Genomic DNA, 26,901 nt, shown 5'->3' on the forward strand with positions numbered 1-26,901 from the left:
AAACGTGTTCTGCACATTGGAGGGTCGGTTTTTCTAATGTGATCTTGGCTGGGGTGCAGCCAGCCTTTAGAGGGGCGATGCCCCTGGGGGAATGGGCAGTGAACTCTGCGGGAGCTTAAGCGCGGCCTTGGAGCCGGCGGGACTCTGAGAGGGCTGCTGCGCGTGCAAAGGTGCGGAGGGCGACGGTGAGATCAGCGGCCTGGCGGAGGGTGGGAGCAGGCCCGCCCCCGGACCTCGGGCGGAGATGCAGGAGCTCCGGAGGGGGGTGAAACCACGGGGTCACTTCTCCCTGGAGAGCTCGGCTCTGGTTACAGCGCCAGGTGCGCACTCGAAGCCGGGCACCTGTGCGCGGCGTTTAATAAACACAGATGTTCCCCGCCACGAGGGAGGGTGGGGGGCTGCGGCCCGGGACATGGGTGCAACAGGTGGGGAGGGGTCCTCGGGGCCGCCCTCTGCGGGCAGCCGGGGAGGAGAGGGAAGCGCGGGTGCAGGCGGCCGGACGCCGCCCCGCCCTCCCGCCGCCCCCGGCGCGCCTGGCCAGGGCCCAGCGTCCTGGCAGCGGCGCGCAGTCGGAGGCAGGCAGGGGCGAGGCCTCTGTAGGCGGCGACGGCTGCACGTGGGTCAGCCAGTTTCGCTCGGTGGCGGCGGGGGCGGGGCAGGGGGCGGGGTATAGGGGGCGGGGCCGGGAAGCCGAGCGTGCACTTCAGCCTCCGCGCGGGGCGGGGTCTCGGGGGCGGGGCCGGGACGCTCGGTCAGCCCTGCTCTGCCGCCCCCTCCCCCGTCCTCCTCCGCCCCCTCCCCCGTCCTCCCCCACCCCCTGGTAGGCCCGAAACGGAAGTGCCGGCCTCGACCTGTGACGCTCCCCTCCGTGAAAACTTACCTGTCTAGTGGCCCTGCCTTCGGGCCTCCCTCTGGGCTCAGGTGTCCCCGTAGCCCATCTGATAAGGGCTTTCCTGCTAATCTGTTAATGGCTTCACGCGACACCCCTGCCACGCCCTCCCGCCCGCTGGCACCTTTGTGGGATGCCTGAGTCCTAATGAGTATACACAGGAGGAATGGAGGGGAGGCGTGTGCGGGGGCGTTTGGGGGCATTTGGGACTCTAAACATCCTGCCGAGGGCCGCCCTCTTTGCCTACAGGCGAGGTGGGGAGCTGCCGTAAGCACCAGACGGGAAATACAAAGATGAGGAGGGCAAGGCACCACCCCTTAGAGGTTCTTGGGGAGGGGTACGGAATGTAGCCCAGTGTTCCCAGGTGACGTTGATTCTGCTAGCTGGGTACCCACACTTGGAGCTCGGAGGGTGTGGAATGCCGGAGCCAGGAGGAACCAGAGAGCCGCATCTACTGACCGTGTGTTCCTGATACCTCCGGGCAGCCCCCCAGCTGTTCCCACCCGCAAAATGCCTTGCTTCTCCGTTCTGGTGCCTCATGCAGACCATTCCTGTCCCCTCTGGGCTGCAAGCCTGGGATGTTTTCTTTCCCCACCTTATTTGAAATTCTCCTCCTGGTGGCCATGCTCCCCTCCTGACCAATCCCTCCCCTTCTCTAAGTGGCTTTGGCTTGCGTTCCCAAAATGTGGCTGCTTTGTAGACCCATGGGCACTGGGGAGGGGCTGAGTTGGAGACATCAGGGCTTCAGAAGCTGTGGCAGAGTGGGTGGGGACAGAGGGACATCCACATCGTGACCAGGCATATTTGTGCCGGGGGGATTAGGAAAAACATGCCAGGCATCTGAATTTGCGTGTCTTTTTCCTGCACATGTGACCCAGACAAGGAGGGTCTTCCCAGGGGAGGTGAGGAGGGGTCAGGGGTGAGGATGGGTTTTCCCTCAGACAGGGAGTCTCTGAGGAGGGGGCTTCCACAAGGCCTTGTGTACTGGTCAAGATGGGGGCTGTTGGGGCCACCCCCGCCTCTCCTCAGCGGCACCGACTTCCGGGATGCCCTATGGCTGCCCAGCACCCCCGGCAGTGCCAGGTCCCAGGCCTGACCCACGCTTTCTCCCTCCTCTCCCAAGACTTACCCGTCCTGTGTCCCCTCCCCTTGAGCTTTGGGAAGAGACAACCAGCTCATCTGATTCACTGGAGTCTTACAGGAAATTCTATGAATTATTCACGACTCTGCAGGGCTCCTGCCTCTTCTTTCACACCTGCCCTGATTGGCCCAGCTCTGACCTCTCCCTACCCTGAATTCGGACAAAATCCGCAGCGGTACCACCAGTTGGCAGCAATGCATATTCCTTATATCATTAACTCCTCTGAGTGTGTGACTTGTCTTCCCAATGAGGTTTTAAACTCCCTGAAGCAGAGACCTTATCTTTTGCTTTTCGTATATTTTTCTCAGCAGCTAGGAAAATGAATTAATTTGCTCAATGTGTATTTCTTCTGTGCCCGCTGTGCACCAGGCAGTGGTCTAGATGCTGGGGATACAGCAGGAAGCAAAACAGATACATCCCTGGCCTTGTGGGTCTTCCATCCCAGGTGGGGGGAGATTAACCAAAATAAGTAAGTAAAACGTCTAGCAGGCCAGGTGGTGATATGTGCTGTGGAGAACAGTGAGGCGGGGGGAGGACAAGGAATGTGGGAAAGAGCAGTTTACTGTTTTAAAAGGGATGGGAAGGAGGGTGTCCAGGGAATGGGTCATATGAGCCAAGATCTGAGGGAGGTGGTGGAGGGAGCCGAGAGGGTGTCTGGGGACAGAGGGTTCCAGGCAGAGGGAAGAGCCAGTGCCAAAGGGCCGGGAAGGTTTGAAGAGCCTGGAGGAGGGCTGTGGCTGGAGCAGAGTGGGCAGGAGCCCCTGGAGGAGATGAGGTCAGAGAGGTGAGGGGGCGGATCATGTGGGGTCTTTTAGGCCATTGAGAGTTCCTGGCTTTTACTCTGAGATGGGTGGTTCTGAGCAGAAGATTGCGGTGATTTGCTGCTGTGTGAGGAACAGGCTGTGGGGATGAGGGGGGACATTGGGAGACCAAAGAGGAAGCCGTTCCTCACATCCAGGTGAGTGCTGGAGGGACCTGGACGGGGTCGGGGGGTGGTGTCAGTGATGAGAAGAGGTCACGTTCCACACTTATCTTGAAGGTAGGCCTCACAGATTAGGTGCGAGAGGCGAGTAGAAGAGAAGCCCAGGATTGGTCCAAGGTTTTTGGCCCAGGCACTTGGAAGGATGGAGTTGCCATTGACTGATGCTGGGAGGACCTCAAGAGAAGGCCATTCAGGGGGCTGGCCCTGTGGCGCAGAGGTTAAGTGCGCACGTTCCGCTTCTCGGTGGCCCGGGGTTCGCCGGTTTGGATCCTGGGTGTGGACATGGCACCGCTTGGCAAAAGCCATGCTGTGGTAGGTGTCCCACGTATAAAGTGGAGGAAGATGGGCATGCATGTTAGCTCAGGGCCAGTCTTCCTCAGCAAAAAGAGGAGGATTGGCAGCAGATGTTAGCTCAGGGCTAATCTTCCTCAAGAAAAAAAAAAAAAAGGCCATTCAGGTGGAAGAGCAGGAGCACAGTTTTGAAGATGCTGAGTTGGAGGTGGAGGACATCCGAGTGGAGATGTGGAGTAGGCAGTTCGACGCGCAAGCCTGGAGTCAGGCGAGGAGGAAGGGCAGAGGTGGATGTGGGAGTCATCCTGAGGGTACAAGTGGTGCTTTGAGCCCACGAGTGTGGCCGAGGTGCCCATGGGCCTGAGTGCAGATGGAGAGGGGAAGGGGGCCAAGGACTAGGCCAGTGCTGGAGGTGGGCGAGAGGGGAGACCGAGAGGGTCCCTGCAGGGCAGGCCACCGTCTCCCTGCGCCATCACTGCAGGGTCCCACTCAGCACCCGCTCTGACGCTGCACGGCCTGGCTTCCAAGCCCAACTCTGCTGCCTGCTGGCCGTGTGTGCCTGGCCAGACTCTTTAACCTCTCTGTTCTCGGCTTTCCCTGCCTGCGAAAAGGAAATAATAGCAAAGTAGGTTTAGAGAATTAGGTAACAATATATGAAGACGTTAGAAAAAAAATCCTGCTTGCTATTGTTATTACTATGGACCGCACTGTGCAAAGTGCTGGTGATTCCAAAGGGAGAAGCACTGGGTCCTATCCTCAAGGAACTCACAGTGTAGACACTACGGGGGGTGTTCGAGGTAGAAAGAGGCCTGGCAGCGGGAGAGGCCAGGACCACGTGCTTCGGGGCCATGGGGGAGGGAGGCCGAGAGGGAGGGAGGGCACTGGCCAAGGAAGGCTCCACAGAGTAGGAGAGAGGGGCTGAGAGTGGAATGGAGGTCTACTGGGCCTGGGGCTTGGAGGGGAGCCAGGGTGGGCTGGGCATGAAGGGCCTTGTAGGCTGCCAGCACCACCTCTGTAGAGATGAGAGCTCCGGGGACCTTGGGATCAACTGGAGGTTTAGCGTGGCTAGGGCAAGGAACTTGTGAGGTTAGCGAAGGAGTGGGTGGAGGTCACATCACAAAAGACCTTGTTAGCCAATCCAAGGAGGGGAGGAGCAAAAGAAGGCTTTAGAATCAGCTCTGTAACTTCAGACAAAGTATTTAACCTTCAAACTCAGTTTCTTCCCCTATAAAATGGCGCTGTGACTAGCCCCTTGTGGAGAAGTTGGTGAGAATTCAGAGGCAACAGTTGTGAAGTGCTGAGACAGAGTTGGTGAGAATTCAGAGGCAACAGTTGTGAAGTGCTGAGACAGAGTTGGCCTCTGAAGTGGTGGATCCTCATCATTATTTTTCCTAGAGGCTGGGGTGGTACCGAAGGATTTTAAGTGCAGGAATGAATGGATGGCTGATGGGTGGTGGGAGGATGCGTGCGTGGGTGGATGTCCTCTAGAGATTTGGGGTTAACCCCAGCCATGGCTGTAAGCGGGGGAACTTCAGGCCCAGGATGGGCTGGAGAGGAGGGTGTGCAGTGGGGCCTCACTGAGGCTGGGAAGGCACAGAGTTCATTGTCCTGTCTTTGAGACCCAAAGGCCTGTCCTCCTGGTTTGGTGTCTCACAGCTTCTCTCATCGGTCTGTCTGTGTCCGGCCTCTCTACCTCTGTTTCTTATCCTGTTTATCCCTCTGACTCTGTCCTGCCTCTCGCTGTCTCTCTCGCTCGCTCTAACTTGCTCTCCCTCCCTCTCTGTGTCTCTCTGACTGTGTCTCTGTGTCTCTTGCTCCCTTTCTCTCTCCCTCCTCCATCGCCCACTGTCCTCTCAGGTCTGGGCAGCCAGGTCTCAGGGCCGTGACACGAGTTGCACCCCTGCGTGTGACAGCCCAGACTGGCAGCAGACCCCACAGGACAGCTCCAGCTCTGGCTTGGGGGTTGGGGGGGGGGCTGGGTGTGTCTGTGCTCTTGCTGGGGGCTCCCCTACCCCAACCCCGAGAGACCTTGCCTTGCAGTGGTGCCAGGAAAGGGAAAGCCTTGATGGTGGGGTGTGACGGTGGCGGAGTGCTTTCTCTGGAGGCCTTCCTGGTGTTCTGGAATCCCCTGCCCAGGGGAGGGATGCTGTGGGGAGAGGGGTCTCTGCTCTCCCGCTGACCGGGCTGCCTTGTTCCCAGGCTGGTGGATGACCGCTGTGTGGTGGAGCCTGCGGCTGGGGACCTGGACAACCCCCCTAAGAAGTTCCGAGGTAAGACCTCCCCCCCCCCCCCCCCCCCCCCCCCGCCCCCGCCAATTCCCCTCCCGGGCTGCTGCATCCTGGGCCTGGGGCTGTTGGACGAGGAGCCCGTGCACGCTCACACTGCTGTCTGCGAACCCCCAGCTGCTGCTATCATGGCACTGATGGCCTCTCCCTGGGTGTTCCAGGGGCCACACCCCACTTCTCAGGGGCACACCCACTTCTGGCGGGGGGCCTGATCTCCCCCGAACTCCCCACCAGCCACAAGACTTTCTTTGTCTGAGTGACTGGGCGTTTTCTGTGGGAACAGGGGTGGAAAGAGAATTTCCCCAGGCGTTAGGAGGCCCAGGATGGGCGCCCTTCTCTGCCTCACATCTCATCGGTGGTGAGGGAATTGGAGCCCCTTCTCCTGAACCAGGCTGTGTCCTCAGCCCCACGTGGTGTGGACGACTCCTGCCCTGGGGGAGCCTGTGTAGCTCAGACCTGGCTCTGCTGTGTGACCCTGGGCAAGTGCCTTCCCTCTCGGGGCCTCTGTGTGCTCCGTGGTCAGTGGGCTTCTCGGCCCAGCCTCACAGCCCTGCAGGCCCTTGTGAGAATTCGATGATACTCTGCTGTCGCTGTGCCCAGCCTGGGCATGGTGTTATTATTGTCATCACCTGTGAGGCTGAGGCCGACAGTCAGACAGACGGATCCTGGGTGTGGTGGGCAGGGTGGGAGCAGGCAGGAACACGCCGGCCGCCGCCGCCCCGTCTGCCCACGTGGCTGCTGCTCTCGGGGAGAGTAGCTGGGATTGTTCTGGAGAGGGATGCTGAGAGGGGAGAGGGATTTAAGATAATCTTGTGGCATCCTTGGCTGGCTGGCTGCCGGGACCTTGCCCATCCACTGGAGCGCGGAGGAGACAGAGAGGGGGTCCTCCCAGCCCACAGAGGGGCCCCGCGTCTACTGTTCTGCCCCTGCTTCCATCACGGCCTCTGAGTGGGGCTTTACCTCGGGGTCTTAGGTCAGGACATGCCTGGTTATGTGGGAGCCACCTCAGGCGCTGGACTTTCCTCACCGCCGTGGACCCCTCTGCCCGACACCGTCTGGCCCCGCTGCCTCTCTCTCATTCCTTCCAGCCACGCTGACCTCCCTGTTGTTCCTCCTATTTATCTCCCATGCTCCTGTCTCTGCACCTTTGCACTTGCTGTTCCCTCTGCCTGGAAGGTTCTTGCTCCAGTATCCACGTGGCTCGCGCACTCAGTGGCTTCAGGTCTCGTATCCTCAGTGGGGCGTTTCCTGACCACTCAGTCGAAAATGCGCCCCCACCTCCCCTCCCTGCGTTCTTCTTCTCCGTAGCGTGAATCTGACATACTCCACGTGTTTTAATTATTTGTTTATCATCTGTCTCCCCTGACAGAATGTCAGCTCCCCTGGGACAGGGATTTCTGGCAGTTTTATCTGGCTGTTTTGTCTGTCCCATAGTGGTGCCCATCTGAGGAGTAATGCATGCCTTGGGCCCCCCTCGGGCTTTGTCCTACCCCTGCCCCAGGCCTGGCAGCTCCAGGTCCCATTGACGGTGCCCACCCAGAGTCCCCGGTTAAGCCCAGCCTCGAAGGCACTGGGCCCAGGCGCTGGGGGTTCCAGGGCGCTCATGTGGGCCGCCTGCTTGGAGGCACAGCTCTGACCACGCCTGCCCCTGGGTCCTGAGGTTGGGAGTGGGTAGTGAGCCTGGAGCCGGAAATCAGAGAGCTGCGGGCTGATGGTGGGGGCAGGGTTCCGCTGTAGCTGTGATGATTTAGGTGGATTCTGGGGGAGAACTCAGTAAGGGAGGCAGTGGTGAGGGTCCTGAGGGTAGGCTCTGCCAGGGCAGGGAGGGGACTGGGGCTGAAAGGAGAAGGTGTGTGCATGTGTCGAGATATATGCAGTCTGCTTTGTGGTGCGACAGCTGGGGGCAGATGGGCGTGGCTGAGGAAGATTTGCCCTAGAGTTCCCGTGGGCAGAGTTTGGGGCCAATTTTTGACAATAAAAAGCCACTTAGCAGAACAAATGCTCCTCTGACTTCTTGCTCTCCTCCTCCATCGCTCCTTCCTACTCCCTCCTTCCTCTTCCTCTCTATTTTCCCCAAGCCCGTGAGCAGGGCCCACCCCAGGATCCGGGGGCTGCCCCGTGGTCCCCATGGCCTCACCGGGCCCAGCCAGCTCAGGGAGACGGAAGAGCAGACTCAGCCTCCAGCCTTCTCCGGCCCGCTCGCCCCAGGTCCTGGCCTGTGGTGTCTTGGTGAGGCAGGTAGAGGCCCCTCCAGACTCCCTCTGGCCCTGTCTGGACCTGAGAATAGCCCATCTTCTGGGGCAGACCCGGGTCTCTGTGTGGCCCATGGCTGGCGGGTACCAGTTAGAGCGCTAGGACTTCAGACAGAGACACAGACTCCACCTCTTCAGTTTTGAGGCTGACGTCCAGAGAAGAGAAAGGCGGAGCTTGGCCTCAAACCCGGGATCCTGGCTCTCATTGTTCCTTGTCTCTCCTGCAAACACCTGGCCCTGGAGGGGGCTCCCAGCAAGCGTGTGGGGGTCATGGCAGGCATTATAGAAGGTGCCTAGAGGTCATCAGAGATGGCCATGTCCTGAGGCCCCCACAAATGCTGCCCCTCCATCCTGTGGGGGCCCCAGCTATTGCTGGGGGCTGTGGTCTCTCCCTGTCTCCCCCCACAGCCCACTACTAGTTCCCTGCTGACAGCCCTTCACCTGCTGACCCTGGAGGCCCCCAGGCTGGGCTGCCCAAGCCCAGTGAAGCCCCCGCCTGCCTTGTCAGCCTCTGACTGGCTCCTTGTTTGTGGTTTCAGCTCCTGCCATCTTCAGAGGCCATCCCAAGCCCTGACATGCTCAGGACATTCTTTCCAGAGTCTGCAGGGCCCTGGAGGCCCAGGCTGCCGGTGCCCCAATGTATAGGGCACCCCATGCCAGCCCAGCCTCCCTCACCTCTGCTTTGCTGTAGGGGTCTTGGGTTATGGCTGCTCTGAGACCTGCTTATTGACTGGCCTGGGGTCTAGGCATGTTCCCTCCCACATGCCCTTTCTCTTTCTCGGCCCCTGTGCTGGGCACAGGGAGACCCCATTCAGGACTCGGGCAGCTCTGGCCTCCCAGTCTCCCTCAGGGAAGCACAGAGCTCACACCCCAACTATGGCGACCCCAGGAAAATGTGTGGGGTCACTTACCCACCTAGACTGGTTGGGGACAGGTGCCGGGGAGGGGGCTGATGATGTGTCCTCCCCGTGCTTGCATGACTTGGTGCCCGCCCCCCTGAGCCTTACGCCTCTGCTCTTCCTGTCCATCTTCCAAGGCCAGTTGATTGTTATTTTTATTACTATTAAGACACACTTCAACTCTACACAAAAGTATAGAGAAAAATAACACACACCCGTGTACTCACTACAGAACTCTGTCAAATCCTTTTTGTTGTGTTTATTTCAGAGCTTTCCGTTTTTAAAGAGATACCATCTTATGCCTGGAGCTGAAGCCCCCTGCATCACCCCCGTCCCCCCATCCCTTTCCCCTCCCTCGGTCTCCAGAGGTAAACACTTATCAGAAATTGGTGTGCATCATTCAGGGGCCCGTTTTTATATTTTTGCTGTTAATACTTAGGGATATATCCATATAGGGTGTTATTTCCCATTTCTACAACCCCGTGTATTATCGATAGCCTTTCATGTAAATCTTTCTGCACTTCTTTTATTCTGCACTGTTTTTGAGATTTATCCATGTGGACACGTGTGGCTCTCGTTCATCTGTTTAATTGCTTGTGATATTCCACTGGGTGAATAAACTGCCATCCATTGTCGCCTCTCCTGGTGAGGGACACGTAGCTCATTTCCAGTTTTTCGCACTTGCCAGCGATGCCACGATGAGCATTCGTGTACACATCTCCTTGGGTGCATGTGCACGGGCTTCTTGGGTGCGTTCCGAGGAGGGGGAGCCCTGGTGGGAGGACGCTAGCTCTTCTGTGCCTGCCTGGAGGGCTGTGTGTGCTCACCCCCGACAGACTGTGGCTGCGCGCCCCCTCGCTCCACTGCTGTCCTTGCCGCCCTTGGTTGTGTCCCACTTAAGTGTCTTCCAGCCCGCTGGGTGTGAAATGGCATCTCACTGTGGTTTTAATTTGCATTCTTCTGGCTCCTAGTGGAGGGGGCGTTTTTCCTATGTTATCGGCCACTTAAAATTTTGTTCTTACTCCTTTTTTTTTTGTTCTTTTTATAAACGTAATACAAGTATGTGCTCCGGGATCAAGATGACAGCAATGGTGCCCCCACCTCATCCTCACTCACCTCCTGTCCCCATCTCCTGGGGCAAGCATATAGAAAATCTGACTAGGAAATTTATTCATACGGTTAAAACATCAAAACATTGTAGAAATAGATACTGAGAGTCTGCTCCCACGAGCTGCCCTATCTGTTATCCATTCAGGTAATCACTTTCTTTAGTTTCTTACGCATCCTCCAAATTCCTTAATGCAAATACAAACATATATTCAGATTTCCCTCTCCTTACACAAAGGTAGCATTCTATATACACCATTCTGTTCTTTGCTGTTTTTACTTTATATATCTTACGATGGCTAGATCCTCTTACTGATCTTTTCACATTAGTATAGAGAACTCTTGGACTCTTTTTCTCTTTTTTTTCATTTAAAAACTCATTTTTGTTCCATATCTTGAACTATGTGAAAATAGTGTTCCTACAAATTACAGTTTTAAGCATTTAAAATATGTTTATTTTTAGGGGCCGGCCTGGTGGCACAGCGGTTAAGCACGCACATTCTGCTTTGACGGCCCAGGGTTCGCCGGTTCAAATCCCGGGTGTGGACATGGCACTGCTTGGCGCAAGCCATGCTGTGGCAGGCGTCCCACATATAAAGTAGAGGAAGATGGGCACAGATGTGAGCTCAGGGCCAGTCTTCCTCAGCAAAAAGAGGAGGATTGGTGGCAGATGTTAGCTCAGGGCTAATCTTCCTCAAAAAAAAAGTTTATTTTTAAATTGTAGTAAATATCCATAACATAGAGTTTACATCTTAACTGTTTTTGTGTGTGTATTTGAGGAAGATTGTTGCTGAGCTAACATCTGTGCCAGTCTTCCTCTATTTTGTATGTGGGATGCTGCCACAGCATGGCTTCATGAGCCGTGCTGGGTCCCTGCCCGGGATCCAAACCTGCAAACCCTGGGCCACCAAAGCGGAGCACGTGAACTTGACCGCTATGCCACCGGACCGGTCCCTCACCTTAACCATTTTCAAGTGTACGGTTCAGTAGCATTAAACACATTCTCTTTGTGCAGCCATCGCCACCATCCACCCACAGAACGTTTTTCTTCTTGTAAAACCGAAACTCTCCACCCGTTACACAGTGACTCCTCATCCCGCCTCCCCGACCCCTGGCAGCCTCCACTCTACTTTCCATTTCTATGAATTTGACTGTTCTTAGCCCCTCATAGGAGTGGAATCATACCGTATTTATTCTTGTATGACTAGCTTAGTTCGCTTCACGTAATGTCCTCAAGGTTGGCCTGCCTAGTAGCGTGTGTCAGAATTGCTGACCCCTCCCTCTCCTACAGCCTCAGAGCATTCCACTGTGTGGCTCTGTTGTAATTATTTATCCTGTCCCCTCGGATGGACACTTGGGCTCTTTCTAGTCTTTATCATTCCTGACATGCTGCAGCGAAGACCCTGTCCCGCTTCATTTTGTACGAATGCGCGTCTGCTTAGAATGAGTGACCAGTGGTGAGATCATGGAGTCCAAGGGCAGAGCATCTGTGATTCTGATCAGGACTGCCAGATGCTCCCCACTGGGGTGGCACCACTTTGCATATCCTCTGGCAGTGTAATAAGAGAAGGCAATCCTAATGCACTCCTTTCATTGTTTCTTCTGCCAGCGACCCCCATGTCTCCATAGGTTTTGCTTATTCCATGAGAATTTAGCTCCCTCGGCCCACTCCTCTGCTTTCTCTCCTCCCACCCTCCTGACAGCATCCTGTCGCTCTTGCAGATGCTCCATTATCCCCTTTAGAAACCCAAGAATCCTAGCTACCCCTTTATTTCTCCTTCCATCAGCCCCTCGGGCCCCTGCCCCCGTCTCCCTTCCACCGCTGCCACGTGCACTCTTAGTTTTACGTCATTGGGACTGAATAAGCCTTACATCCTCTTCTGGAACCACAATGGGGTCTTTGGTGTTTTGTTGGTCTAAATGTTGAAAGAAAGTAAAAACAGATGTTCGCATTATTTATACAGCACTTATGCATTGTTGCAAGGGTATAACTTTATCCGTTGTGTTCTGTTCTCATCTCCAGTCCTCCGCACTGGTGCTTTTCAACCTTGGTTGAGCAACAGAACCATTTAGGGTCTCAGGGTGTATATGTGGGGTGGGGTGGGGGGTGGGGGCCTTTACAAATGCATATTCCCGGGCATCACCCTAGACCTGCCAAGATCTATGGGGGACCTGGGAGATTGTTTTATTTATTTTTTTTTAAGGAAGATTAGCCCTGAGCTAACATCTGCTGCCAATCCTCCTCTTTTTCTGAGGAAGACTGGCCCTGAGCTAACACCCATGCCCATCTTCCTCTACTTTATATGTGGGATGCCAGCCACAGCATGGCTTGATAAGCAGTGGGTAGGTCTGTGCCTGGGATCCGAACTGGTGAACCCCTGGGCTGCCGAAGCGGAGAGTGCGAACTTAACCGCTGTGCCATGAGGCCGGCCCCTGGGAGTTTGTATTTTTTAAAGCTCCCGCCACCCACGATGATTCTGTGCAGTGGCAGTAGCCTTTGGGGTGTTACGCACCTTAGTCAGTTTCAGGGAATGTCACTTGCCTTTATTTAATAAATGAGTGTCTTCTTTCTGCAGCCTCACAAGCCCCATGCCCCCTCACCGACAGGCCCAGACCCCCAGAACACACAGGCCTAACTGTCGGAAACCCCCTGGACTCACAGTTTTCTCTTAGCCTTTGCTGCTGCTGCTGTCACGTGGGCCCAGTCTCCCTTCCTCCTGTCTGCCCTCTGCCCTGCTTGTTTGATGAGAAGGAAGGTTGTGACCCCTTCTGGGGTTCTGCAGGGCTGCCTTTGGGCAAAGAGCACGGCACAGTAACAGCATGGAGATGTGCACAGAGGTGGCCCACAAACATTTAAGAGAGCTCAAATCATTTATTCATTCAACAAGCATTTTCTGACATGTATTGTGGGCAAGGCTCTAAGGGAGGATCTATGTGAGAGAAAAAGGTGAATTTTGACACGTTCCAGGTAGTAAGTTTCCAAGAAAGATATAGAGGAGTCGAGAGCAGGGAGGGATCGCTTCCGGCTTCATCCCTCTCCGGGGACGCCCCAGGGCGGCACGATTCATTCAGACACAGGTTCTCACCCATTAGTGGGTTGTAAAGTCCCTGTAATGGGGCTCAGCCATCCATTAAAAAGTTGAGTAGAGGGGCTGGCCCGGTGGCGCAGCAGTTAAGTTCATACGTTCCACTTCGGTGTCCTGGGGTTCAGTAGTTCGGATCCCGGGTGTGGACTTCCGCACTGCTTGGCAGGCCATGCTGTGGTAAGCGTCCCACATATAAAGTAGAGGAAGATAGGTACGGATGTTAGCTCAGGGCCAGTCTTCCTCAGCAAAAAAGAGGAGGATTGGCGGCAGATGTTAGCTCAGGGCTAATCTTCCTCCCCCCCAGCCCCCTGCCCCCCAAAAAAGTTGAGTAGACTAGAATTAGAATGCCTCAACCACAGTCAGGTTTGTTACTGTTTTACAAATTCTTTCTTCAGCTCTGTCTGTTCTCTTAAGTATGTTCAGTGAGTTTTAAATTTGGTTATTGAAGCTTTTTGATTTCTAGAAATCCCGCTTGGCTCTTTTTCAGTCTGCGGTGTCAGTTTTTCTGGTTTGCTGTTCTCTGCAGGGGTCCTCCAGCTTTCCTCTTGTGGATGTAAGCAGAGTGGGCGCAGCCGCGTTACAGATGATGTCTGTGTCTGCGGTCTCTTCTCTTCTGCTTCTAGCTTCTGTTTTGTGGTTCGTTCTGTCTCGTGGCGTCGAGCTCCCAAGAGTTCCTGGTTGTCTTTGACTGTATACTGGTTCTTGCATTTGAAAAGTTTGGTGTGCGTGGTCGTGGACTAGGAGCAAGCCACCTTCTTGCCGGGAGGGTGTGCGTATCCTGTCACCAGACTCCTGGGGCCGCCGCCTGGCCACAACCACCTGAAGCTCAAGTTTGGGGTTTCTTGCACCATGCAGGGGATTCCAGGGGGCTCTAGTTCCTGGGAGGAGCTGTTTTACTCTGGGTCAGCCCTCACCTGGGGGTGGTGCTCTTTGGGGTCTCAGCTCATTGAGGGACGTTCTCCTACACCCTTCCTGGGCCTGGGCTCGGATTTCCGCCCCCGTCACCTGGTAAAGCTGTCCGAATAAAAGTTCATGTTTTCTGGAATCAGCAGATACCCTCAGGGCGAAAGTCGCTGGGGTGTTTCTGTATCTCCCAGGTTTTCCTTTTGTTCTTCTGTTCTCGCGGGGTGATTCCTCATTCTCTCGTCCGTTCTTTAAGTCTTAAAATAAGACGCATTTGAAAAATCCGGTTTTCTAGTTGGGTTGGCCCAGAATGGATTACAACCGTGGTTCTCAGCCCTGTCAGAGGCACAGCCTGCCCACCCTCCCAGGAACAGGAAGTCCCCGTATTGTTTTCTGGAATGGTGATCCAAAAATGTATTTCCTAGGGCTTGAGAACCTCGGCTCTAGGCGACCTGCGGTAGCATCTCTCTTTCCTCCTGTCCTCGTCTCTGGATCGGGGTGGAGTGGAGGGGTGGGCTGTGGAGAGACCAAGGGGTTCACGATCCATCGCCAAGGCCTATGGGCTCCCGGTCACGCTGCCCTCCCCTGGCTTCAGTCTCACTCAGACTCAGCCCCGACTGTCCCCTCAGCTCCCTCCCGTCTCGGCTCACCAGACCAGCTGGTGGCTCCCTGCCTCCTCCTCCTCTCTCTTCCCTTCCCTCCGCTCGCAATGCCTCATCCCTTTCCTCCCTTCAAGGCTAAATTCAAGCCCCGTGTCCTCACACACGAGGGAGTCGTTTCTAGATTCATGCGTTCGTCTAGCAGACATTGACTGAGCCCCGGGCTGGGGGCTGGGGACACAGTGACGAGCTCTACTCGGCCCTGCCTCCCTGCCCCTCAGAGTCTGGTGAGGGCGGCGAAAAAGGAGCAGATCCACTCTCAGACTCAGAGCCCCCTTTAATATTAGGAAGTGGAATTCAAAAAGGCTATAGTCTTCATGTAACAGGAAAGGGCCCAGGGTCTGAGGAGCCCGGAGACGGGGGGAGGGAGCGAGGCCAGTATAAATGCCCTAAGCGTGACAAAACAGAGAACTAAAAGGAAAGCGTTTATAGTAAAGGAATATATATGGTGGAAGTAAGTGTGGGGCGAATAAAGGAGGCAGTCAGGTTAGCTGCTGAGTCATGAATGCCGCAGCCACAAGTGCAGGCATTCGGCGTGGCTGTGAGCGATGCATTTTCTAAAAGAGCAAAAATCTCGTGGTAGAGTTTGAACAACACAAATTCCCTGAGTTTATGTCAGAGTTGCATTCCTGGGAAATTCAGTGTTTGCTAAAACCATGCAAAAAATGCTTTGTGTGTCTGTGCCCCCTCGGGTCAAGAGCACCGCCTGCAGTGTCCACCTGTCAGCAGGCGTCACATGGGCAGTGTTTATGGTGCTGGCGTCCGGCCTCCCTGTCCTGCCCACTAAATGTCGGCTGTGACCTCAAGCCTCGGGACAACCAAAATTTCACCCCTACTTCCTAAACACCCCCTGGTGTGGCCCCACTTCCCCTGCTCCTGCTGGGAACCAGAGGCCTCTAACAAGGCAGTGAGATCGATGTGGTGACCAGGGGACCTGGGGGAGTCCTGAGAGCTCCAGCCCGGCCTGAAGAAGCAGGAGGACTTCCTGGAGGGGGTGACACCGCAGCTTCTTCTTGAGCGCTGAGCAGAACCCCTTGAAGACATACTCTCTCCAACACACTGAGCGCTTGTTTCCAGAAGTGATGCCCACTTGCGCTGGTGGTGCCAAGGTGGGCTAGGCAGGGCAGCCCTGGGCCGCGGACGTGTGAAAGGGGGCTCCCGGGCTCTGTGACCTGCTCCCCCAGCGGCCCCCCTCCCGGTGCCCCAGCACAGCCATCTTTCTCCTGCGTTCCGTGCTGCTGGAGCACCGTGCAGTCACGGAGGCACAGCCCTGCTGCATTAGAGGGTCTTAGGCGCCATGAGCCCAACCCCTTGCCCAGGGTGGGATTCCCTCCTGTGACGGGGAACTCACTGCCTCACAGCACAGCCCATGCTCTTGTCAGACAGGCCCAGCATTTCCCCGTGACCCGGAATCCTCAGTCCCCTCCTACCACACTTTAGGATTTTTCAACTCGTGCCCCCTTTCGATAAGGAGAAAAATCTGATGCCCTTTCAGGAGTTTGGGCTTATGAAAATCGTAGGTATTTTGTCTGATTTCCAAAATAAAAATTGTAAGAGTGAACCTGTTTATGGAATTTTGGTTGGCTCTGTCTTAGGTCAAGTCCCCTAGAAGCAGAGCCGACAGGGGGAGAATTACTGAGGCGAGCTCTCCGGAGAAGAGGGTGAGGGAGCCTCGCTCACAGAGGGCCAGGGAAGAGCTGAGCAAGGATGTGGTTTCGGGGGAGAGAAGCGTCACCCTGACCCCACAGGGAGCCGGGCCATGCCTGGCACCGCAGACAGTCTCTCCGAGGCTGGGCTGTTACGGGCCTGCGTCAGCTGCTGGATGCGGCTGCCCCTCGGGAGGGGGCGAGGGGGTTGTAACTTCCCAGGCATCTGTGGGCAAGATGGCAGTCGGCCAGCGAAGGATGCAGGTGTGAGCTGTCAGCCGCTAATGTCCGCAGAGGCTGGGCACAGACAGGGCGTAGGGGTGGGGCCAGGAGCCTCTGATAGCTCTCCTGTGGGGGCACGTGTCTGCCTCCCAGGTGCCATCCTGCTCTTAAACCTGCCTCTGGGACTCTCCATCCTACTTAATCCAGGATGCGCCAAGTTCTCCGGGGTTTTTCCAACTGCTGCCTCTCTACCCTCCATGGGGCAGGAGGAGGGGGAGGGATGGGGAGAGTGGAGGTGGGATCTGGGGGCGGGGCTGCTGGCTGGGTTTTCCCACATGAACCCATCTCCCTCTCTTTGCCGCCCTGCTACAGACTGCCTCTTCAAAGTGTGTCCCATGAACCGATACTCGGCCCAGAAGCAGTACTGGAAGGCCAAGCAGACCAAGCAGGACAAGGAGAAGATCGCTGACGTCGTGCTGCTGCAGAAGCTGCAGGTGTGTGCGCACGTGTGCACCTGTGTGTGCGTCAGGAACCTGGGCGCGCACGCAGGGCTGTTGCTAGTCAGGGCCAACAGGGGCCCTGCGGCTGAGCCCAGTGGTTTTTTTTTTTTTTTTTTTTTAAAGATTTTATTTTTTCCTTTTTCTCCCCAAAGCCCCCGGGTACATAGTTGTGTATTCTTCGTTGTGGGTTCCTCTAGTTGTGGCATGTGGGACGCTGCCTCAGCGTGGTCTGACGAGCAGTGCCATGTCCGCGCCCAGGATTCGAACCGACGAAACACTGGGCCGCCTGCAGCGGAGCGCGCGAACTTAACCACTCGGCCACGGGGCCAGCCCCCTGAGCCCAGTGGTTTTTAAGACCCTAGTACGCTAGAGATTGGTGTGTGTTGCTGTGAATGAGGTGAGGTGGGGGAGAATAGTACCCTCCCAGTGACCCACTAGTCTGCATGACCCTTTTGTGCCAGTTAGAAGAAGTTGCCCCTTCCTGCAGGCTGGCATAGCCCTGTACCAGGGCACATGCTCAGTGAGTGGAATGTGGACTGGATTTCAGCTCCCACACAGCCCTTCAGCTGAACACCATGGTGCAGTGAACAACTTGTACAACTGTACATGGAGTTACCAGTGGCTCCCGGAGACAGTGGCTCCAGGGAACCCGATTTGAGAATTAGTCTTAACCTCTCCCCTCATTTTACAGAGCTGGAGCCTGGGGCCCTCAGAGGGCACTGGGCTGTCCCTGGTCATCCTGTGAGTTTGCAGTAGGGCCTAGATGGCCCCCGGATCTCTGACTCACTTTGGGTTCCTTGGACACGTGGTGCTAGGGCCCAGTGGGTGCTCACAGGCCTCAGGGGCCATGGTTCACATCCTGGGCAGTCCTCTCTGGAAAGAGCTCAGGGCCCCAAGCCCAGTCACCATGGAAAAGAGAGTGGGAAGATTCGGCTGTGGTCAGCGGCTTTGCAGCCTGCTTCTGAGACCCTCCCTCGGGCCCGGTGCCCCGTGCCCCGTCATGCAGGCCTTGCTGCCCTGTGTCCCCTTCCCCTGGCTCCCGGCCCTGAGGAGGATGTAAAATTGGGGAAGGGTGGGCCACCCCATGGCTGTGAACCGGGCTGGAAAGAGGGGCTTGGGTGGGCTGCCAGAGCTCTGTTATAAATAATCCCATCTTTCTTCCTGGGCTGGGGGCCGTCACAGGCTTCCTTCCTGTTGCCGGCGAAGGCCGAGGCTGAACTGGGCATTGGGCCTGGGGGTAGGGCGTTCACATGTGCACAGACACATCCTCAGAACCACACGAGGTCACACAGCCAGACACGATAGGTCCGTGGAAATCCACATGGTACGTGGCAACACTCCCCAGCGGCCACCCTCACCCGGGCCTCAGTCCTGGGTCCTGAGACTGAGGAGAAGGAAGGGGCAGAGGGGCCAGTGGTCCCAGGGAGTGCCAGTCTGATGGAGGAGACAGAGCCCCTGCCTGCAGGGACCCCTAATCTGATGGAGGAGATGGAGCCTGTCCTCAGGCAGCTTCCAGTCTAATGGGACAGAAGTACCTTAAAAGGTGCCCTTAATAGGATGCAAATCAAATTTCTGGGGCCACCAGAATTCGATCCATCAGAGTTGGACCTGGCCCGTCAGGGAGGGCTCCCAGGAGGCAGTGGGCTGGGAGCACACACAGTTTTGGGAGGGAGGGTCACAGAGGAGTGGGGGTAGAGGAGGAGGAGGAAATGGCAGCAAGCACACCTGCCAGCGTTTGGGCTGGGGCAGGGCTCCCGTGTTGGGGGCATCAGGGGTCTGATGAGGTGGGGGTAGTGAGGCATAGCTTTAGGTGCCTGGGGTGTCAGGGGGCATAGGGGCCCGGGGGCCTGCGGGCATGCCCCCTCCAGAGGGAGGTGGGGGCAGGGGCTAGGGGTTTGGTTCCCTGGGCTGCATGCTGTACAACGTCGGGCTGCCTCTCCACCCTCGGAGCCTCAGTCCCTCATCAATAGTGGGAAGGGACAGGCTAGATGGCCTCTGAGGATCACTGTGGGTGCAGTGCCAGGAGCCGTGTGTGTGTGTGTGTGTACCCACACGTGCATGTTCAGGGGTGGGGCTGCCCCCCTCCAGGAGGAGGCCTCTAACCTGCCCTCACCCCTGTGTGTGTCCGCGTAGCACGCGGCCCAGATGGAGCAGAAGCAGAACGACACGGAGAACAAGAAGGTGCACGGGGACGTGGTCAAGTATGGCAGTGTGATCCAGGTGAGGCCCGCCTCCTCCCCCTGCAGAGGCCAGGCTGGTGTTGGGGGTGAGGGGTGCTCGCTGACATGCCCTCTGGGGTGTGTGTCCCCGGGGGGTGGCTCCAGCACCATCTCTGTGACTGCATATCTGCTTCTGTGTGTGCCACTTGCTGTGTAGCCTGAGCCCAGGGGTGCCCAGGGGTGTACTGCCAGCACGGTGGTCACCAACACAGATTCTGGAGCCACTTGATCTGGGTTCACATCTTGGCTCTGTGACGTGGACAAGTTATTTGACTTCCCTGTGCCTCTGTTTCCCCGTCTGTAAGATCAGGCCGGTGATAATACTTCCGTCTCGGTTATTGTAAGAGTGCATGAGCTAATACACGTAGGTATTTAGAACAGTGCAGGCTTCTTTTTTTTGTGTCACTGGGGTGCCCAACTGGGTGTGGGTGTTTGTGTATGATTGTGTGTGTGACTGCGTGTGTCTGTCTGCGTGTTTGTGTCTGTGTGTCTGACACTGTATGTGCGTCCAGCTGTGACCAGGGGTCCAGTGGGCCCCCCAGTGTCCACCTCCCTGGTGGGCTGGCCTCCTGGGGCCGGGTGACCTGACCTGTGCCCCGCCCGACCCCCAGCTCCTGCACATGAAGAGCAACAAGTACCTGACAGTGAACAAGCGGCTGCCGGCCCTGCTGGAGAAGAACGCCATGCGGGTGACGCTGGATGCCACGGGCAACGAGGGCTCCTGGCTCTTCATCCAGCCCTTCTGGAAGCTGCGGAGCAATGGGGACAATGTGAGGACAGGGCCGGGCTGGAGGGCCCTGGTGGAAGGTGCAGGCCACAGCTCCAGAGGGGCTGCTGTGGGATCTTTGATGTGGGGACTGCATGAGGTCTTGCCCATTTCTTAGAGGGGCAGACTGAGACCAGAGAGAGGGCCTGGAGGCCTGGCCCTCCTCTCCTCACCCTGCTCTGCCTGTCCCCATAGGTGGTTGTGGGGGACAAGGTGATCCTGAATCCCGTCAACGCAGGGCAGCCTCTGCATGCCAGCAATTATGAGCTCAGTGACAACGCCGGCTGCAAGGAGGTGAGTGGGGTGGTGGGGCCAGCCGTGCAGAGGAGGGGCGTCCACACACCCCTGAGAGTAGAGACACCCCCCTCCCCACCAGGGTCTCTTCCTCCGTCCCATGTGGCCCTCTGGACGAGCTGGGCTTCACTGCTCCCCCACTTGTCTCCCACCATCTGCCCCCTTTCTCTACCCGACAGGTTGGCAGCCCGAGGGCAGCTGGGCTGGGGTTGGGGGCCCTGGCTGGGAGAAGTCACCCCTCCTTGTGCTCTAACGTGGCTGGGCTTGCCCTCCCCTCACCCCCTCTCCGGGCCTTCAGCACTGCCCCTCTCCCCAGCGGCCGGGGGCTGCTGGCATCATGGGTCTCTGCCCTTCCCCAGGTCAACTCTGTGAACTGCAACACCAGCTGGAAGATCAACCTGTTTATGCAGTTCCGAGACCACCTGGAGGAAGTGTTGAAAGGGGTAAGAACTGGGAGCTCCCCCCAGCACCCCACTGCCCTCTGCCTGCTGGCTGCCCAGCCCCGCCCCCACAGGTCCCCCTTCCTGCCTTCTCCCACCTACCACGTACCCAGCTCTGCTTCCTGTCTGACCCTCCCCTCCATGCGCCCCTGTCTCTGGCTCTGCACCCCACTCAAGCCTCCCTCCACAAGTACAGGGCCCCACCCACAGGCCCCAACTGGCTGGGGTCTCCATCCCCCCACCTTGAGGTGGGCCCAGATCCCTTGAACACCCCATCCCCTCCCAGATGCCTGCTCCGTGGATCCCGGCCAGGCCCCTACCCTTTGCCCTGTGCCCTTGTAGACAAGGGTGTGAGGTTGCTAGGTCAGGGCCTGTGGCCTGGTCCAGACCTGCTGGCATGGGCACTAGGACATAAAGGATTGGCAGGTGGGGAGGGGACGAGCCTGCCGAGGACAGGACTGCTGGGAAATACCGCAGTAAAGACTTTGGGAGGGACCAGAGCAGAGGGTGGCAGGAGGGCTGGAGAGAGCATTAGAGAAACCCCGAGACGCGGGAGAAGAGAGGAGAGGTCAGAGGTCACTCAAGCGGGGCTGCAGTGGATGGAACCAGCCTGTTGGGGAGCAGGCGGCACGTGGAGGGGCAGACTTGGGGTAGCGAAGAAGGTGGGGGTCCTCAGCTGGGGGACTCGGCAGGTTCACTTGACCATGATACCTGTTAGAGGGACAGGTGACAGGCCCCTGAGCAGCCACCTCAGGAGCACCCTGTGCGCTGCGCCCTCCCCTGCTCAGACACCTGCGGTGGCTCCATTTACCCTCCTCTCCCAGCCGGGCTACTCTCTCAGACTTTCCTGCCCCCTCGGGCTGCCTCAGCCCTTCGCCCCCCGCCTCCCTGCCACCTCCCAGTCTGTTTCCCATCCGCTCATGCTGTGTGCACATGCCTTTCCCTCTCTCCCTTAAGGCTGCATATCATCCACACATGCATCAAGGCCCAGCCCATGTGCCACCTCCCCCCAGAAGCCTCCCCCGATTACACATTACATTCCCAACTCTGTGCAGCACTCAGAAAATGAAGCATCACTGGCCAAACCCCGTGGTGCCGTCCGGAGTGGTTTCGGTGACTCTGTCGTGGCTCTGCGGTTAGACTCCAGGCACCTCAGGAATGAGATTTGAGTGTACACAGCCCCTTTTTCGCTCTCACCCAGCACTGCCTGGCTACAAAAGTCAGTAGGTTCTGCCATCGTCACCGGCCCAGCCTGTGTACATTCATTCGTTCCCTTGGTCACTCTCTCATGCCTTAGTGCACAGATGTCGACTGAGTCCTTTGTGTCCAGCAAGTGTAGGGAAGACAGAAGATGTTATTAGTGATGATGCTGGAAGTGCAGCCTACACTGAGGGCCTGCTGGGTGGCAGGCCCACTGCAGGAGGAAGGGAGGTGGAGAGATGAGGATGTGGGCACTGGAGCTGCGCCTGGATTCTTGTCCCGTTTGTCACTAGGTGCATGACCCTTGGCAGGACACTTACCTTCTCTGTGCCTGAGTTTCTCCACCTGTCAAATGGGGATAATGGTGTCTGTCCCCAGAGGGTTAGTGCGAGGGTTAAGGAGAAAATTCATGTAAGGTGCTCGCACTGTGGCTGGCATGTGAGACGTGTCCAGTGTTAACTTCATTATACAAATTATGATCCTCACAATTTCTGCCAGGAGGTGCTAGTATTTTACAGGAGAGGAAACTGAGGCTCAGAGATGTTAAGGGACTGGCCCACGGTCACACAGCTTGTAAGAGCAGAGCCAGCATTGAAAGTTGATCTGTGTCCAAAGCTATGGAGATCAACAGGCCACAGTCCCGGCACTCCAGCTGCTCCAGGCCGGTAGGGAGCCAAAGAAATGGGTGTGGTCTCCTGGTACTCAGACAGCAAGGGCCTAGGAGAGGTGCAGCCATGGGCCTGGGGAGACCCCAGGAGGAGCGAGCTCTCCTGCCTGCCTGGAGGGGTGACTTCGATTGGCCTTTAGAGGTCAGGTGGGGTTTCTAGAGGTACAGATCAGGGAGGGAGGTGATCAAGGGCAGGTTCAAACAGGAGAAGGCCAGAGAAAGCTCTGGGTAAGAGCACGTCCCATGCCAGCTGTCCGTCCCGAGGTTGTGGCCTTGGGTCTGGGCTGAGGGCTGTGGGTGGTGTGCCCGGTCCTGGCCTCCCTCAGGTGGGGCTCAGTGCGCATCTCACCCTCTGCTTGCCGGCTCTGGAAGAAGCAAGAGGGGCCCAGCCGGCTGTGCCTGCGTCTCAGGCGGGTGAGGTTGGTCCTTGTCCATCCTGAGCACCCACCCGCTGCCTGCAGGGAGACGTGGTGCGGCTGTTCCACGCAGAGCAGGAGAAGTTCCTGACATGTGACGAGTACAAGGGCAAGCTGCAGGTGTTCCTGCGTACCACGCTGCGCCAGTCCGCCACCTCGGCCACCAGCTCCAACGCCCTCTGGGAGGTGGAGGTTAGAGCCCTGCTTCCGCTGCCGAGGACTCGGCCCTTCTCTCTGGCCCTGGGCTCCACCCCTCCCTCTTCCCCGTCATCCCGCAGGGTGGGAGGTCAACCCTGTCTCTCCTCTGAGCCCCTCCACAGTCAAGGGGCCAGGGAGGGTTCAGGCGCTACCCACCCAGAGCTCTCCAGGCCTCCTAGTGCCCTCCCTCCAGGTCTCCCCAGGGTCGGAGCTCCCCCTCCTGGTCAGTCTCTTCTTCCTGCCTCACCCCTGCACCCCCCAGGTGGTGCACCACGACCCCTGCCGTGGAGGAGCTGGCCACTGGAACGGCCTGTACCGCTTCAAGCATCTGGCCACCGGCAACTACCTGGCTGCCGAGGTGAGCGGGAGGCACGGGCATCCTGGGAGCTCAGGCTGCGCGTGCGTGTGCATGTGCACGAGCATGTGGGCCTGGTGCACGTCTGCACACATAGACACGTGTGTGTCTCATGCATTTATTTAACAAATAGTATCAAATAAGTACATGACTGTCAATGAGCCTAATCAATGTTACTGCGCCCCCACCCTGTGCCAGGAGCAATTCTAGGCACTGGGGGTGCAGCAGTGAGCAAAATTCCCAGCCCTTGTGGGACTTACATTTGACCTCCATGTCTGTCCATGCTGCACAGGCTTGTGTGTATTGGGGTATTTGTGTGTGTGTGTGTGTGTTCATCTGTGGGCCTAGGGAGGGGGCCATGAAGGGTAGGGCTGGGGGCTCTCATGGGGTTTTGGGGCTGGGGTGGGCACCTTGGGAGGGTGGGGGCTGCCTGACCTGACCCTGGGCCACGTGTGGACCTTGTTTTGTGGTGGGGCTCATGTGGGCACAGCTTGGTGTCCAGTAGCTCCCCCATCTTGTATTTCTGTCCAGGAGAACCCCAGCTACAAGGGTGACGTGTCTGATCCCAAGGCAGCAGGAACGGTGAGGCCCGAAGCAGGGCTCTGGGGCCGGGAGAGGGGTGACTGTGAGCGACTCTGGGTGTGGGCGGGGCAGGGGGCCCCCGAAACCCTAGGAGGTGGGCTGGAGGGAGACGGCCTCTCAGGTGGGATCCCCGGTGGTTTCAGGGCCTCTGAGGGGAGGGAGGGGCTCCTGCCTGAATTGGGGTCCTCACCCCAGGGTGCCCAGAGCCGCACAGGTCGCCGGAACGCTGGGGAGAAGATCAAGTACCGCCTGGTGGCTGTGCCCCACGGCAATGACATCGCCTCCCTCTTTGAACTGGACCCAACCACGCTGCAGAAAACTGACTCCTTCGTGCCCCGGTGGGTGTGCGCTGCGTGCCTTGGGGCTGGCTGGGGGTGCCCAGGCTGGGCCATCCTGTCCTTGGACTCCCCGCATCCCCAACTCCTCTGTCCTCCTGAGGTCCTTTGGCCTCGGGATCTGCACGACCCGTCCCTCTGGGGCTCCAGCTCTGAGACCTGGAGGGAGCTGACCACCATGGGACGCCCGCCATGGGCCAGGCCCTGGGTTCTGTGCGCGGGGTGCTGCCTTGTGCTGGTTGCTCTGTCAGAGGCCTTCTTGCCAGTGTTCTTTAGCAGCCGCTCGTCCCAGCCGGTCTGGGTGTCCCGGCACAGGCTGCATGACAGTTTGTCCAGGGTACACTGGGCAGGGGAGCTGGGCCCTGACTTTTAAAGCCCCCCAGCCCTGAGATTCTAGGACGAAACATCAAGAAACTTCTGAGTGTCACTCAGGCTTTAGCATTTACTAGGGTGTGACCTCGGGCAGCTTACTTTGCCCTGACTTCCCCCCACCTGTAACATGGGAATAGCAAGTCTGCCCATCAACAGGGCTGATGGGAGAATTAATTGAGTCACTGTAGGCCCGTGACCCCTTACCTGAAATTCTTCGGCCTGATGCATTTGGAGATTCATAGTCTTTTTCATTTCGGAAAGGTAATTCTATTTCATAATCACAGACATGAGTATTTCTGCTGTGAAATGGATGCACGTTGACACTAAATGGGATAAATAGTGTAAATAGCCTCATTTGTCCAAATGAATTTTGGTCCCACGTTTATGAGCAAGCCTTGGCTTAGGAAGCGCTCTGGGTCTGGGGAGTGGGGAAGGCCTGTGGGCCCGGGAAGGGTAGCTGTTAGCACACGGCTGGTGAGTTTCTCTGGCTCGGGCTCCTCACCTGGAGCGGACAGTGCCCCTGCCCCGTGGCTGCTGGTGAGGAGTCAGGTGGAAGGTGAAGCTGTTGGGGGTACGGTGGGTGGACAGCAGGGATGCGCTCCGGGGCGCCGTCTGCAGCCCTGCCCCCACCCTACCTGCAGGAACTCGTACGTCCGGCTGCGGCACCTCTGCACCAACACGTGGATCCAGAGCACCAACGTGCCCATTGACGTGGAGGAGGAGCGGCCCATCCGGCTCATGGTGCGGGCCGCCGGGGCGGGGGCCAGGGCTGGGGCCAGGCTTGTTCCTGGGTGGCCTGCTGACCTCTGTCCTTGCAGCTGGGCACCTGCCCCACCAAGGAGGACAAGGAGGCCTTTGCCATTGTGTCGGTGCCCGTGTCCGAGATCCGAGACCTGGACTTTGCCAACGATGCCAGCTCCATGCTGGCCAGCGCCGTGGAGAAACTTAACGAGGGCTTCATCAGCCAGAACGACCGCAGGTGGGCCGGGGGCAGGGTTACTGAGGTGTCCCGAGAGGCCTTGTCCTCCAGGGGTCTGTAGTTCATGAACAAAGGAGCCACAAAGCCGAGCCGGGCAGGCTGGCTGGGGCGGGAGAGACAGGTGGGGACTGGCCCCTGCCTCACTGCTCACATACTCCCAGAATGAACGGTGTGACGGAGCCATCATTACCCCTGTGTTACTGATGATGGGACTCAGGCTCAGAGAAGTTAAGAGACTTGTCCAGGGTCACACAGCCAGTAAGTGGCAGAGTCAGGATGGAAACACAGAGCCCTTCACACCAAAAATCGCCCCCCCTCCTTGTGCCCTATTCCTTTCCAGATTGGAGTACCCTGAGATTCTTTGTCTTGGGGGCACTTCGGAATGCAGGGTGGGTGGGGGAAGGGGTGTGTTTTGAGAGCAGATCGGGGTGAAGCTGGGAGAGAAGCTGCAGGTGGATGATGGGCTCTGTGCTTTGGACAGCAGGGCCTGAGAGCCATGTTTGGGGAAGGGCTGGTGTCCCACGGCGGGGGCACGTGATGGGGGAGTCCTGGGGGGGTTTCCAGGGTCGGTGCCTCACACTCATCATCCCCGTGTCCCTTTGTGAAGGTTTGTCATCCAGCTGCTGGAGGACCTGGTGTTCTTCGTCAGCGACGTCCCCAATAATGGGCAGAACGTGCTGGACATCACGGTCACCAAGCCCAACCGGGAGCGGCAGAAGCTGATGAGGGAACAGAACATCCTCAAACAGGTGCGTGTGCACGGGTGTGGGGGTGCGGCCGGCGGCATCTGGACCTGCAGCGGCAGGCCTGTGGGAGGGGGAACAGCATGCCTTTTTCACGAGTTCGCCCGCCCGTCTCGGGTTGAGCTGCAGTCTCCCTGCCCTTTCTCATCGCTCCCTTTCAAAAAACCAATATTTATTGAGCACTTACTGTGTGCCAGGCTGTGCTCTCAGTGCCCTCCATGTATTAACTCATCCGATCCCCTCACCCCGTGAGGAAACTGAGGTACACAGAGGTTGGCGCAGCCGGACCGAGAGCACACAGCCAGGAAGCAGCAGGGCTGGGATTTGAACTTAGGATGTGGCGTCCAGAAGTGTGCTCTTTGAAACTTTTTTTTTCCTAAGTTTTTATTATGAAAATGTTCGAATACTTGGAAAGTCTTGAAAGAATAGTGCTGTGAACACTGTGCGTCCCACGCCTGAGTTCAGTTGTTACC

General features: G+C 57.5%; 1 protein-coding gene across 8 annotated transcripts in view; it reads left to right on the forward strand.

The window, feature by feature from the left end:
- The window catches only part of ITPR3 (inositol 1,4,5-trisphosphate receptor type 3), a 66,444-nt gene that overhangs the window by 9,467 nt on the left and 30,076 nt on the right, over positions 1-26,901 (forward strand). For 7 of the 8 annotated variants that reach the window (XM_070244464.1, XM_023624730.2, XM_023624731.2 and 4 more), the window contains 13 exons: positions 5,503-5,573; positions 16,735-16,856; positions 18,996-19,082; positions 19,693-19,851; positions 20,043-20,141; positions 20,501-20,584; positions 22,910-23,056; positions 23,325-23,420; positions 23,949-23,999; positions 24,195-24,337; positions 25,348-25,447; positions 25,525-25,685; positions 26,293-26,434. In XM_070244464.1, coding sequence (XP_070100565.1) covers positions 5,503-5,573; positions 16,735-16,856; positions 18,996-19,082; positions 19,693-19,851; positions 20,043-20,141; positions 20,501-20,584; positions 22,910-23,056; positions 23,325-23,420; positions 23,949-23,999; positions 24,195-24,337; positions 25,348-25,447; positions 25,525-25,685; positions 26,293-26,434 — 1,462 coding nt within the window. Of the gene's footprint in view, positions 1-4,512; positions 4,615-5,502; positions 5,574-16,734; positions 16,857-18,995; positions 19,083-19,692; positions 19,852-20,042; positions 20,142-20,500; positions 20,585-22,909; positions 23,057-23,324; positions 23,421-23,948; positions 24,000-24,194; positions 24,338-25,347; positions 25,448-25,524; positions 25,686-26,292; positions 26,435-26,901 lie in introns of those variants that run through there. The other variant, XM_070244466.1, reaches the window with a different exon arrangement.

Source organism: Equus caballus, chromosome 20 (assembly GCF_041296265.1).
Source record: "Equus caballus isolate H_3958 breed thoroughbred chromosome 20, TB-T2T, whole genome shotgun sequence".
Lineage (NCBI taxonomy): Eukaryota > Metazoa > Chordata > Mammalia > Perissodactyla > Equidae > Equus > Equus caballus.